This window comes from Chrysochloris asiatica, unplaced genomic scaffold, assembly GCF_000296735.1.
Source record: "Chrysochloris asiatica unplaced genomic scaffold, ChrAsi1.0 scaffold00001, whole genome shotgun sequence".
Lineage (NCBI taxonomy): Eukaryota > Metazoa > Chordata > Mammalia > Afrosoricida > Chrysochloridae > Chrysochloris > Chrysochloris asiatica.
Genome location: NW_006408519.1, coordinates 60,791,079 through 60,804,553, shown reverse-complemented (window position 1 = coordinate 60,804,553; position 13,475 = coordinate 60,791,079). Strand labels below are relative to the sequence as shown.

General features: G+C 41.8%; 1 protein-coding gene across 1 annotated transcript in view; it reads left to right on the top strand.

Annotated features, from left to right (window-relative positions):
- The first annotated feature begins 1,224 nt into the window (after positions 1-1,224).
- Positions 1,225-13,475, top strand: part of TPD52 (tumor protein D52) — a 49,724-nt gene continuing 37,473 nt past the window's right edge. The window contains exon 1 of the mRNA XM_006830894.1: positions 1,225-1,348. Within this exon, the coding sequence (XP_006830957.1) occupies positions 1,225-1,348 (124 nt within the window). The remainder of the gene's footprint in view (positions 1,349-13,475) is intronic.

Sequence of the window (13,475 nt, the reverse complement as noted above, 5' to 3'; positions counted from 1 at the left end):
ATTCCCTGGGTGGTATATGGTTAACACGTTCAGGTATGAACTGAAAGGTTGGTGGTTCAAGTCCTCTAGTCTGCTTCTGGAAAATCAACCAGTGAAAACCTATGCAGCACAGTTCTTTTCTGAAAGACAGGAGTTTCCATGAGTTGGAATCACTTTAAGGTAAATGGTTTACTGGTTAATATTAGATGAGCCACGTGGGGCAAACATAGCTAACTTCTAGTGCCAATGTGTGAACAAAGGCCATATTTAGCATAGGAAGGTTCTGCTTAGGGAATTCTGTCAAAGGAAATGGGTGTAGTGGCTTAAGGACTGTGTGTTACAAGCTAGCTGGGTCTTGGTCACTCCACAGGGCACGCAGTACAAAGGGAAACACGTTTTTCCTGTGTGGGTTGCTCACAGGTTTATTACATCTTCTGGTAAACCTGGGCTTTAGCTAAACCAAAAAGGTTCAGGAATTCCTGAAAAAACCTTTGAAAGGTTTACTTTCAAAGTAGATGCTTAATTTTTACATTGTTCCAAAAAAAGAAAGAGAGAAGGAAGAGACAACCCAAACTGAATTTTTTGAGTGACATTTTAGCTAAAGTAATAGTGGACATATAGCTTTGTACCACGTTATGCTTAGAAAGCAGATTGCTAAACCAGGAAGCTTGGCTTTCAGAATTCTACAGTAATCCAGGGTGGAAAAAAAAGTATCACCCAGATGCCATTTGTGGATTACTGACTCGTAAGCTTTCCTTGTCCTAGAAGCTTAAGACTGCCCTGGGGTAGCTGTGGTCAGCTGACTGGTTTTAAAAAATCAATAAACTCTAGTTTCTTATTATAATTCAGCTCAGCATCTGACGCTTGCTTGAACTGTTTGTCCATTTGGGTGATATTGCAGAACCTGACGCTCCTTTGTTTACTGAAGCAAGCGGCTCTCCCCTGCCCAGGTGGTTCATTGTTGATCAAAAGTAGCAGCAGGTGTTGAATAGAGCCCCTCCTAAGATTGCCTTGGACAAGTCAATTTATTAAACCAGTCTGCTCAGTTTGTTTGCCCTGAGGGCGTGAAGCTCCCAGAAACAAGTGTCTCCAACTGGGCTGGGAAGCCAGGATCTCTAAACCCTGGGGTTAATTTCTCCAACGAGATCACGCCAGGCAGCGATCCAAGGAGTATGACCAAAATGGGACTTAACTGAAGAATAACAGCAGGTAGCTTTGAAACCATGCATTCTCCATTTGTCTGGAATGGATGGTAGAGACATGGACTTTGAGGAGGACTACCAGTCCCCATTCAATTTTGATGCAGGAGTGAACAAAAGTTATCTCTACTTGTCTCCTAGTGGGAATTCCTCTCCGCCTGGATCACCATGTGGTAAATAATACTTTTGTAAAATTAAGTGTGCTATAATAAAACTTAAAATGTGTGTCTATACACTAGATACTTTTAAAATGCTTAAATGTTTCATGAGTCTAAAGCCGTGCATGTGTGTGTGTGCCCTGTGAGTGAGTGTTGCTGTATTGCAGTTAGTTAACAAAGCTGTTATTGATTCCAAGCAGAGTGTTGATGGCTCATTAAAGATTTAGGGCATACATGTATTGGGGGCTTTGATATTTAAAGTTATTACTATTTATAGGAGTGTTAAAGTTTTTCTCCTCACTCTGAACTCACTGAGCAGATAAATAACAAAAATAGAGGCATATGAAGGCTTTTGCTTCTAGTTGCCTGCGTAACTCTTGAAGACTTCCTTGATTCTGTCTTTGGCTAAATGAGGCACAAGCACCTGAAACACTGATTCAGTTCAGGGTCCTGCTAATAGTATGTCCTGGATTTTGTTCTGAATATTGGAAGTGGCAGACATAAATACAAAGACAGGAGATCTTTAAAACAATAAACTAAAAATGGTTGTACCTTTTGAAAGCAGTCATTAGACAGGGATTACCTGTCCCAGTCCCAGTATGGGATTGTTTCCATGGGCCAGGGTTCCATTCAGTGAGCGTCTTAGTGTATGAGAACAAGGAGGCATAAAGCTGCCAGTTTCCTTATTTTACAGAGAAAACCGGGAGACGGTTCAGTGGTCTGTGAACTCTGCCAGAGAAGCAGCCAGAGTTTCATAACTAAAATTACTTTTTATTTACTAATGAGTAGACCTTATTTTTCTTTCTTTTAGCATGTTGTTGTTGTTGTAAGTTGCCCTTAAGTCAGTTCTGACTCATGGTGACTCCGTGTGTGCAGAGTAAAGCTGCATGGGGAAATTAGAAACAAAGTTCAAGATGGAGCATAAAACCCAGATAAAAATGCTTCTAGGTTTGTGTATTTGCTGTCCTTCCTCTAACTATTGGTTGTAATTGGTACCCATAATTTGGATTTTCAGGAAGGGAAAACTGAAAATAAAGAGAAGCTAGAGTTCTCCGGAAGTTGAGGGCTGGTAGGTGTCGGTTGGGACAGTCAGGTTACTTGGAAGCTCCCTTCATTGTGCCCCTTTCCCGTATATGTGACCCTTCTTGGAGTTCTGTGATAAAGCAGACAGGGAGCTCCCCATGTGCCCTGAGTATAACAGGGTGGCATCATCCATTCCAATGTCTAAATCTTATGTACGGGAAATAATTCAAGAGCAGCACAAACAGTAGAGAATTGTTGTTAGTACTGTTGAGTCAAGAGACTATCACTGTGGAAGGAAGGCCTGACCTGCCTTTGAAAACCCTTTGGAGCACATTCTACTTCGATACACATGGCTTGCCGCAAGTCAGAACTGAAGAGATGGCAACTGTTTAAAAAGTGACAAGGGACCATGACAAGCTTTCTGACGCTGGAGGTGCAACGACATGACTGCAGGTAGACTTGCATGGTCACTGTTTGCTGTGCAAAATTCCCAGGAGACTTTCAGGCTGGCTTCTTGGCTCTTCAGTCCTCCTTGTATCTTTGTTTTAACCTCCTGTTACTTTTCACAGTTCCAGCCATTGGCTGCCTTCAGATGTTCTCTGTTAAAACAGAGGTAATTGTAGGGTTGGGAATGCCTTAAGCAAATTTTGAAGAATTATCTTCTCAATTCTTAGATTCCTAGTAGCAGTCTGTAGGAGCGTGGAGTCATGGAATTTAAAATATTCAAAATTTTCATGAAAAATGGAAGTAAAGGATAATGAAAGTTTTTCTATGAACTTTTTGAAGTTCCACCTTTTCTCTCTCTCTTTTCACACATGGAACTAAAACAATTCATATATTGATAGAAATATAACAACATCAATGTGTTGATTTTGACTTTTAGTAACTGTGTTGGTGTTAAGTGCTGTCAAGTCAATTTCAACTCATGGCAGCCCTGTAATAGAGTTTCTGAGGAGCGACTGGTGGGTTTGAATGGCTGACCTTGCCTTTAGCATTCCAGTGCTTATTCTACATTGCCACACTAGGACCCTATAGCAAGAGTAGAACCGCTCCAGAGCTTTATAAGACTTTAAATCTTTACGGGAGCAGAAAGCCCCATTGTTCACCTGCAGAGTGACTAGTGTATTTGAACCAGTGACCTTGCAGTTAGCAGCCCAATGCTTAGGCCACAGCACTCTGTGTATCCAAAGCACCCTATTTACCTATTAGAGCTCCAATTTCACAGTTTGTTTTAAGTGAAAAAGAGGAGGGCTAAAGCATTCTAGCAAACAGAAAGTACCCTAAGGAGTTATCTGGTAAGAACACCGTGATTCTAAAATATTCAAATAAAAGTGGAGATCTGGAACAGTGATTACCAGTCTCTGTATGCAGAACCCTGAGGGCACAAGAAACTTGGAATTCTGTTTGAACACCACATATGCTACATTGATAGAATGAATGATACGGCTTCTGTATATTTGTGCTCTTTGGATTTATATGTAGATGCTCTTATGAATGATACATTACAAATACGTTGAAAAGTTCATGTGACTCTTGTATCTACTTAATCTGCAAACAAGAAGTTCTGTTACAAGTGTCCTACTCAGAAAGGTTGGGAACGTTGGTCTAAATATACACATTCTTTGATATTTATCCAAAGTGCCGTCTTGGGACAAATGACTTTAAACTGTGGGTAATATACTCTTAAAAATCAATCTGAATGAAGGATAGGATTAGGGCCAATGGCTGGAACAAAGAGGGGTCTTTTAACCAGGATGTTAAAACTTTTCAGAAATACCTATGTATCTTGGCTGAGAATCCTACCTATAACTGGAATGAGAACTGAACCTTCCTATGTATGATATACTCTGGAATGTTATACTATTCCATTCAGAATATGGAATGTGAATTCCAGCAGGGGATACGATTTTGTCCTTTTCATTCATTACCTTTTCCCAAGAATTAGTGCTAAAGCATCTATTGCTTCACTAATATTTGCTGAATGAATGAATGAATGAATGAGTGAATGACACTGGTAAGGATGAGTCCACATCACACTCCAGTTCATTTCACAGATGTGAAAACTGAGGCAGAGGAAGGTGGTGATATCCCCAAATCACAAAGCTTAATTAGTGTGTACTGTGGCTAGCACTCATCTCTCAGTTGTCAAATGTCCCCCACCCCCCCCATTTTTTTTTAATGTTTTATTGTGAATTGTGTGGTAGTCTACATGGGAGAATATCAGCTTTACATTCATTCCATCATCCATCATTTCATTGGCATAGTTACCATCCCGTCCACGCATCCTCACCCAACCAAGGGGTGTACCCTGTAAGCGCGCATCCTCCCCCCCCCACCCAAGGGGGTTCCCCCTTAAGCCCCCCCCCCCCCCCCCCCCCCGCCACCACAGTCCTCGGCCCCTTTCCATCTCCTGATCCCGAGTCCCCAGCCCCACCATCTCTTGACGTCGTCTTCTCTGCCTCCATCTCAGGCCTCACCGCCTCTCTCCACCCCCTTATTTTAACCCCACATTATCTCAACTTCTCTGGTAATAGATGTTGTATTGTGTTGTTCATTGCTGTCTAGCTGACTCCGTCCCTGATGACCTTCTATATAACAGAATGAAATGCTCATCTTAGACCATCTTCATGTTCGGTGTCGTGGCCACTGTGTGCCAATTCATCTCATTGCTGCTTGGATCTGAGAATTCCATTCCCTCTTTGCTGTTGCCGTCCAGCACCTGTGGTCTATTCCAGAAGGACTTGTTGGCATTATATCTTACCTTCTATGAATATTATAAGTATAATGCCCTGAATGTAGTATAAATAGTAAAATGCCCTCTCTTCCTACAGCTCTTAAGAATTATCTAATTTATAGGAAGGTGCAGCATTGGTTTGTATTTGTATTGGTTATTTCTAGTAATTCCAGAAATTACAGCTCATTTAAAAAATCTGACATTTTATTTTGAATGCTGTCATATTTGGAATTCCATAAAGCCTTGGAAAATCAAACTAAAATTCCTTAGCTCATAGTGTGTTCTTTTTTTTAATTGGTTTTACCCTTTTTGATTTTTGTTAGGGAATTGGCTGTCTCTTATTGAGAGTTGTTTTTTTTTTAATGATGGCAGGAGTCATAACTATGTTGTACAAAATAAAAACCAGAGCTGAACTGAAGAGATGTGAAACTTCCCTAATAGTCAGAGAGGAGACTTACGGAAGGAAGTGACTTTCTCTCTGGGGATCCCCAAATGTCTTTGTGATTGACTTTTTGACCTCTGTGGAGTGCCCCCTTACTAGTTTTGCACTAGATGGGGGTGGTGGTGAGAGGCTGTGAAGATTCTGTCTCCTCTGGTTTTTAGTAAGTTTAGAAGGTAGCAAGTAAAGTATTTGATAATACTAATATGTTTTGCCTTTGGAATCTTTTCTTCCACCTTCACTCTACTCTAAAGTGACGTTTTGGGAGGTGACCTTTCTTCTGGGAACTTTTTTTCTCATTGAATCCCAGAAGCTCTTCCATACCCGATTTGGCTCCTAAGATTTCTTTACACCTAAGTGTATCAGCCCTCCCCACCTCAGTCTGCTGCCTTTCTTATCTCTTTAAAGATCCTGACCAAAAACCAGATGCCCTGGAGTCCTTCCTGACTCAGTGTCACCCCATGAGTGTCACAGTAGAATGGCTGGTTTTCCAGAAGTAGATGGCCAGGCTTGTACCTCAGAGGCACCTCTAACCTGCACTCTTTGTCAGCCACTATGCAGGTTTACCATCTGCACTACCCAGGGATCTCTTGGGGGCTCTATATTTTCCTCACGGTGTGGGTCCTGTTGCCTCAATTTCTTTTCTTTTTTTCTCTGCTCTCTCAACTATAGTTGCTCATTTTTCTCTCTTAGGGTTTTACTTTCTCATGAGTAAATATGGAGTCTTCAGAAATTAGTCTTCTTGATGCTTGATACTGAATCTCTGTTAAGCAGCAGCTTTTAGCTCTTTGTGTCCTTTTAATTGCTCTCTTGCTTTAAACCAGTGTTTCTCAACCTGGGGTGACTTTGCCCCCCAGGGCACATTTGACCATGCTTGGGAATGAGTTTTGGTTCTCATACCTGGTGACATCTAGTGAGTGAGTAACCTTTAGCATCTACCTGCACAGGATGGCTCTAACGACAAAGAATTACTGGCCCAAATGTCCATGATGTTGCGGTTGAGAAACCCTGGTTTGAGTGGGTCTTTTACCTTTAGGGCAGAACCACATCCTTCTCTCCTCTCTCTGCTCACATCTCTAGAACTTTTCTGCAGAAACAAAGCACAGAGAGCTGGAGCCATAGACAGAGACTTATAAAAAGAACACTGTAATTATCTTGTGATCTTTTTGGATAGTGCCACTAAAGGTGTCTTGAACAGTATGATGTATCTCTTTCATAATTCTATGATTAAAAAGGAAGAGAGGTTTCCCCTTATTTTGTGCTTAAATAAAACATTCCTAGACACTGAAATTTTTTATGCTGCTTTGGACTGAAGGCTGTTTACTGTTACCTCTTTGAAGATTGTGTAACTGATGTGTATACACTTTTTTTCCCCCCTTAGAGAGTTTGTGGGGGCAGGATTAGACTTTAATTCTTTCTTGGGGGGTAGTAGTTGTGTGCCTCTGAGTCAGAATCAGAGAAAAACTGCCCATAGGATTGGTTGCCTAGGCTGTGATCATTATGGTAGCAAATTGCTGGGTCTTTTCTCCTGTGGAACTACAGATGAGTTCCAACTGCTGCTGAATGTTTAACCATTGCATAGCCAGGACTCCTTTTTTTCTTGGGTTGTTGTTGTTAAGTGCTGTCAATTCAATTCTGATCCATAGCGACCCTATACAGGGTTTCTGAGGCTGTAAATCTTTACGGGAGCAGAAAGCCTCAAATTCAGAGTAAATAGCAAATAGTTTCATCTTCTGTTGTGGCATCTTCTAGCTTCTTAGCTGATATTACAGTTTTCTTTCTATAATATCTTTTGTGTCTCACTTCTGCAACCGTGGTGTATTTATTTATGCATACACTTTTCTCTGTAACATAAAGGTAAGTAATTGATCCAAATAGTAACAATCTTTAGATCCATGGTGTTTGATAGAAGTTCCTTGTTTCCCCTCCTTTAGAAAGTAGCATTCGATGCCTGTTTTAAATGGAAAATTCATTGTCGGTAAAAGCAGTGCAGTAAGATGCAACACAAAAATAAAGTGATCAAGATACAGGTAGAAAGGGAAGAGGCAGTGCGTTCACGTGGCACTGTCCACCACATACTTATCAGTATAGCCACTCGGTGTTAACTCTGACTCCTGATGGCCCTGTATATGTTACAGGAGAACTGCTCTCTAGGGTTTTCAGTGGCTGATTACTATTACTGTTTTTGCTTTAGTAGATTAACAGGTCTTTCTTTCATGGCCCTTCTGGATAGGTTTGACATCTAACCTTTTGCTTAACAATGGAGTACACTAACTGTACCACCCAGGTACTTATCTTTTCTATAATTCATTCAGCCAGCGGTGCTCAGTACCAACTGTGTTGCGGCTCATAATACAGAATTGAAACCCAGTGCTAAGGTCTTATCTTGCCCAGCGTAGCGGGTGTGTTCTAAGCACAGGTTACACAGATATTATCACACCCAGAGCTAGGGCATGTTTTCATTTTCAGTTACGGTGTCAGGGATGCCTCCAAGAGGAGGAGATACCTAAAGCTGAGTTTTGAAATGAACAAGACTTGGAAATACAGAGGGGTCTCTAGCAGAGAAAATAACATGTGCAAAACACAGGAGAAGAGCGAGTCTTCCTGGAGGAGTTTTGGGTTTCTGGAGCGTTAGATGGGTGATAGCAGGAGTAAGAGATGGAGTAGGTGGTTCTAGATTGTCAGCTTTACTGGGAGGTGGGGAGCTGCTGAAGGGTTTGAGGCAAGGGAGGGATGTAGGCCAACACATATCTTAGAAAGCTGATTCTGGTGGCAGGAGGGGGCTGAGCTACAGGAGACAGACCATCAAGGATCCTAGTGAGAGACTGAACTAAGGCAGTGGGATTGGATGTGGGCTTGGAAATGGAATTCTGGGACAGTGAGATGAAGCGATAGCTCAGAGGTTAGAAGAAAACTCGTGGGAGGGTGTGTGGGAGGCATCCGAGGAGGGGGCTTTCTGCCAAAGTGTGTACTGTCAGATGCCTCAGAAATATCAAGTGAGATGTTGACTGAAAACTGCCCTTGATTAAAGGGTGGTGGGATGGGCAAGTGCCAGGTTGTAGGGAAAGTGATGCGCAGTGACTCCTGTGAGCCGTCTTTCATGGACGGGAAGAGGAACTCAGTCAGTTGCTGTGAAGCCCACGCTGACTCAGTGTGTCAGAGAACTGTGCTTGATAGGGTTTTCCACAGCTGAGTTTTCACAAGTACATCACCAGGCTTTTCTCCCAAGACATCTCTTTGTGGGCTCAGACATCCAGCCTTTAAGTTAGTAACCGATAGACTGCTTTAACTGTTTATACCACCCAAGTATTCCAGAAAGGAAATTGTTCTTAAGTGTCATTGAGTCAGTTCCAGCTCATAGCAACCCATAGCGGCCCTGTATAGGGTTACCAAGGAGGGGCTGGTGGGTTTGAACTGCCGACCTTGCCATTTAAACTGACCTTGCAGTCTAGTGCTTATCCTACAGCGCCATACCAGGAATCTGGGAAGGAAATTTGTTGTTGTTGTGAAGTGCTGTCGAGTGGGTTCTGACCCATAGCGATTAATTATAAGACGTGGAAAGTGTGGTAAGCAACAAATCCTTACTGAATGTGTTATGTCTGATCTGCAGCCAGTCTTGGGGACGATGGCTCAAGGATGACACAGGAGTGGGGCATGTTTCCCTCTGTTGTGTAGGAGGCTGTTGTGCTGGGTGAGTCGGGGTGACGCCACAACACCTGATAACCACACATGTGTTCTCCATGATTTGTGTTTGTTGTCCTTATAAAAACCCAGAGAGCTAGGCTGTATTGCCTTCCTTTCACAGGTAAGAATTTTGGAGCTCGTGGAGGAAAACCATTTGGCTAAAGGTAAACTGGCTTGTAAATGGCCATGCCAATTTTTGTGCCCCTTTACATCTTAATATCAAAGGTCATATTTATCTTTTATCTTCTCTTTTAAAAATCTCAACCCCTTTACCTGTAAACAATGAAACTTGAATTAAATACTCAAAAATTATTTTCAAATCCAGATTTTGTGAAAATGGATAAAAAGGTTTTGATTAACAATCCTTGAAAGTGTGGAATGGAAGCAGTTGGTCTTTGCTGGAAAGGATGTCAGGATGGATAACTTTAAGGGAAGAGAAAACCACTCAGATGGGTGTACCCACAGTTCCGAGCAGAGGAGCATCATTCATCAAACTCTTACGTACCTTAGTTGTATTTTGTATTGGAGTCCTGGTGTGGCACTGTAGGATAAGCACTGAACTGCCAATCATAAGGTCAGCAGTTCAAACTACCAGCTAGCTACTCCTTGGAAAGCCTACACAGGTTCGTTATGGATTGGACCCGACTCGATGGCACTTAACAACAATAAATATTTTGTTAACAATGCTTTGTTCTATTTCATAGTTGAGATTTGTGGGATAGTGGTTACGAATCAGGCTGCAAACCTCAACGTCAGCAGTTCGAAACTACTAGTGGTTCCGAAAGATGAGGCTTTCTGCACCTGTAAAGATTTGCAGCATCAGAAACCCTGTACAGGGTCACTATGAGTCAGAACCAATTACACAGCACATAACCACCACCACCACCACCATGGCAAATGGATGGCAGGGTACAGTGAATTTACTTGATATGGGTCTTCTAACCACAGTCTTTTTAACTCCCACCAAATGATTGGGTGAGGCCATGCAAATAGTATTCTGGAGCACTTTAAGTGCTCATGAGGAACCTGTCCATAGACCAAGAGGCAGTCGTTCAAACAGAACAAGAGGACACTGAATGGTTTAAAATGAGAAAAAATGTATTATTTCACCATACTTATTTAATCTGTATATTGAGCAAATAATACAAAGCTGGATTATATGAAGAAGAATGTGGCATCAGGATTGGAGGAAGGTTCATTAACAACTTGCAATAATGTAGACGATACAACTGATTGCTGTAAGTGTAGAGGACTTGAAATACTTATTGATGAAGATCAAAGACCACAGCCTTCAGTATGGGTTGTTGTACCTCAGTGTAAAGAAATAAAAAATCCTCATCACTGGACCAATAAATAGAGAAAAGATTGAAATTGTCAAAGATTTCATTGTACTTAGATCGATCATCAGCACTTATGGAAGCAGCAGTCAAGAAATCAAATGATGTATTGCATTAGACACATCTTCGGTGCAAGGCCTCTTTAAAGCATTGAAGAACAAAGATGCCCCATTGAGGACCAAGGTACTCCTGACCCAAGCAAGCCATGGTATTTTCAGTAGCTTCATATGCATGTGAAAGTTGAACAGTGAATAAGGAAGACCATAGTAGAATTGATGCATTTAAGTTATAGTGTTGGAGAAGAATATTGCAAGTACCATAAACTGTCAGAAGAACAAACAATTCTGTACTGGAGGAAGTACAGCCAGAATGTTTCTTAGAATCCAGGATGGCAAGACCTCATCACTCATACTTCGGACACATTATCAGGAGGGACGAGTCCCTGGAGGACATCATGCTAGGCAAAATGGAGGGTCAACACAAAGGAGGATGACCCCTAACGAGATGGGTTGGCACAGTGAAAGCAACAGTGGACTTCAGTTTAACAGTGATGGTGAGGATGACACAGGACCTGGCAGGGTTGTGTTCTGTTGTGCATAAGGTTGTTATGAGTCAGAACCAATTCAGCAGCAGCTAACAATAACAACAATCATGCAAATAGGGCGTGCAAGACTCTATATGGGGATGGGTTAGTCTTACCATCCAATTGGGTTTAAAAGGAGCCATCTCAGAAGCAGGAATAGATGATGCCAAGACCATTAAGAAAGAAGAGCCTTGAGTGGAGCGTGAGATCCCTGTGTGGAAAAGTGGCAGAGGCAGTGGCACAGAGAGATCAGAGTGCCTTTACGCAAGAGACAGAGTTGCAGAATGGGGTTCCCTTTGGACATTTATGCACAAGGCTAAAGGAGCTTGTAACACTTGCCTGAGCATGGGAGAAACCAAGGGACTACATGGCTGAGAGGTCGAAGACAAGACAGAGGCGTGCCTGTTGTATGGCTGAGACGAGGCACTTCTGACCAGAGAACTGCTATATCCTGAGTTGTTTGTGATCCCGAATTGTACCCTGTTAACTTCCCTAATCTACCCCATAATTGTGAATACTGTCTGTGAGTTCTGTGTGACTGTTGCAATGGATTATTGAGCCCAGCAGAGAAGTCTTGTGTGGTGGGAGGTATGGTTGGTGTCAGAATAGGGTAAAGAAGGTTGGAGGTTGGGAGGCATGGTTCACCTTGTGCTCATGGGAAGTTTGATTTTCCTCCTTCCTTGTGTAGTCAAAGGGGGTTAGACTTTTTTATAAGTGCCTGCACATGGAAAAATAGGGAGGAACTTGGTATGATTAAATCTTTAGCCAATAAACCAGTTCAAATAAAATGTTTAATAACATTTGCTTTGTTCTGGGGTACTGTTAGTACTAAGATGAAAAGATGTAGGTCCCAAGATCAGGACTTGGTAGTCTAGAACTAGGGACATTTTCAGTCCTGAAAATGTTTTCTTCATTCGTATTCATTCTGAACATTGTCTGTCTTGCTTCCTCCTTAACACACTCAGTCACAAATACTTCCACTTAAGCTAAACACTTAAGAAGTGCAGCTTTCTGAAGTTATTCAGAAATTCTCTGATGTATGAAGTATAGCATTTTATCTAAAATCATAGAATGTAGGTTGTACCACCATTTTATGTTTAAGGAAAAACAATACTGCTAGTTAAATGAAAAGGCAATGTGTTACTATAGCGTAATTAAAAAAAAAATTCTTATGCTTATTGAAATTCTTTTAGTTTTATTTAGACATGTATGTAGGCTGACCATAACAGTCCTGTGTACAAGTGTAAAAGTACAATAAGTTGAATAAAGTTTTTTTCTGAAATATCTTGATACTCAAGAGTCTAATTTTCACCTGAGTTGCTTTTTAACTATGAATAATCTTTTTGTCTTTTAAGTTTATTTTTCTCACAAAAATTCAGGGATGCTGCCTTCCTTAAAGGGGAAAGATCTGTATTCTGATAGAGGAGCTTTGAAGCTATTTTGCAAATTTTGAAGTATGCTTGCAGGTGATAGGCAATTATGCCACGACTCCTGCTTTACTAACGAATTGCCCTATGTTTAATATAATAATGAAAGAATCTGACTGTTGATGGAACACGGTGTTGTATCTCTTGGTCCCATTTTCTCCATCCTTGCACCTGTGGCAGTGGAATTTGGTACCCTCACCTGGGCAACATCCAGCCACTGTGGTCTGGAGGGTCTCTCTCAAATCCCATTGCTGTGGAGTCAATTCCAGCTTATAGTGACCCTGTAGGGCACAGTAGGACTGCCCCGTAGGGTTCCCTAGGCTGCAGTCTTTACAGACTGCCACGTCTTTCTTCCGTGGAGCAGTTGGTGGGTTCGAATCTAAGACCTTTCAGTTGGCAGCCCAGTGCTTAATCACTGCATCAGCAGGGCTCCTGAGATTCTTTCTCGTCTGGGCCATTTTTGCAGTCTGCTGCTGAAGGGAGTTTCCAAAAGGCAAGCTCAGACATGTCATTCCCCACTTACAATCTTCAGGAGGCTCACGTTCATACCTATGTGGAACTGAAGACAGGCTAACCATCTGTTAGTACAACTAGAAGAATTAAGGAAGTCGCTAAAATATTCTTAACCTGATGGAAGAGATAATCAGTTGTTTGGCTTTGATAATGATATCTGTGACTTGTCCAGCAGGAATCTCAACCTCCGCTCATCTTCTCCTACCCTCAGTAAAAAAGGAAAAAGTGACTGTGGAGACAGGCTGGACCCTTGGACCTCTGTTCCTGAGTTTCTTCTGTGACTTTGGGGGAGTTATTTAACCTCAGAAGGCCTGAGGTTCCTAGTGGAAATAAAGAGTATAACTCTCAGCAGGCTCTGAGATGTCATTCTCCTTTCACAGTGGCAGGTATATTGTTGTT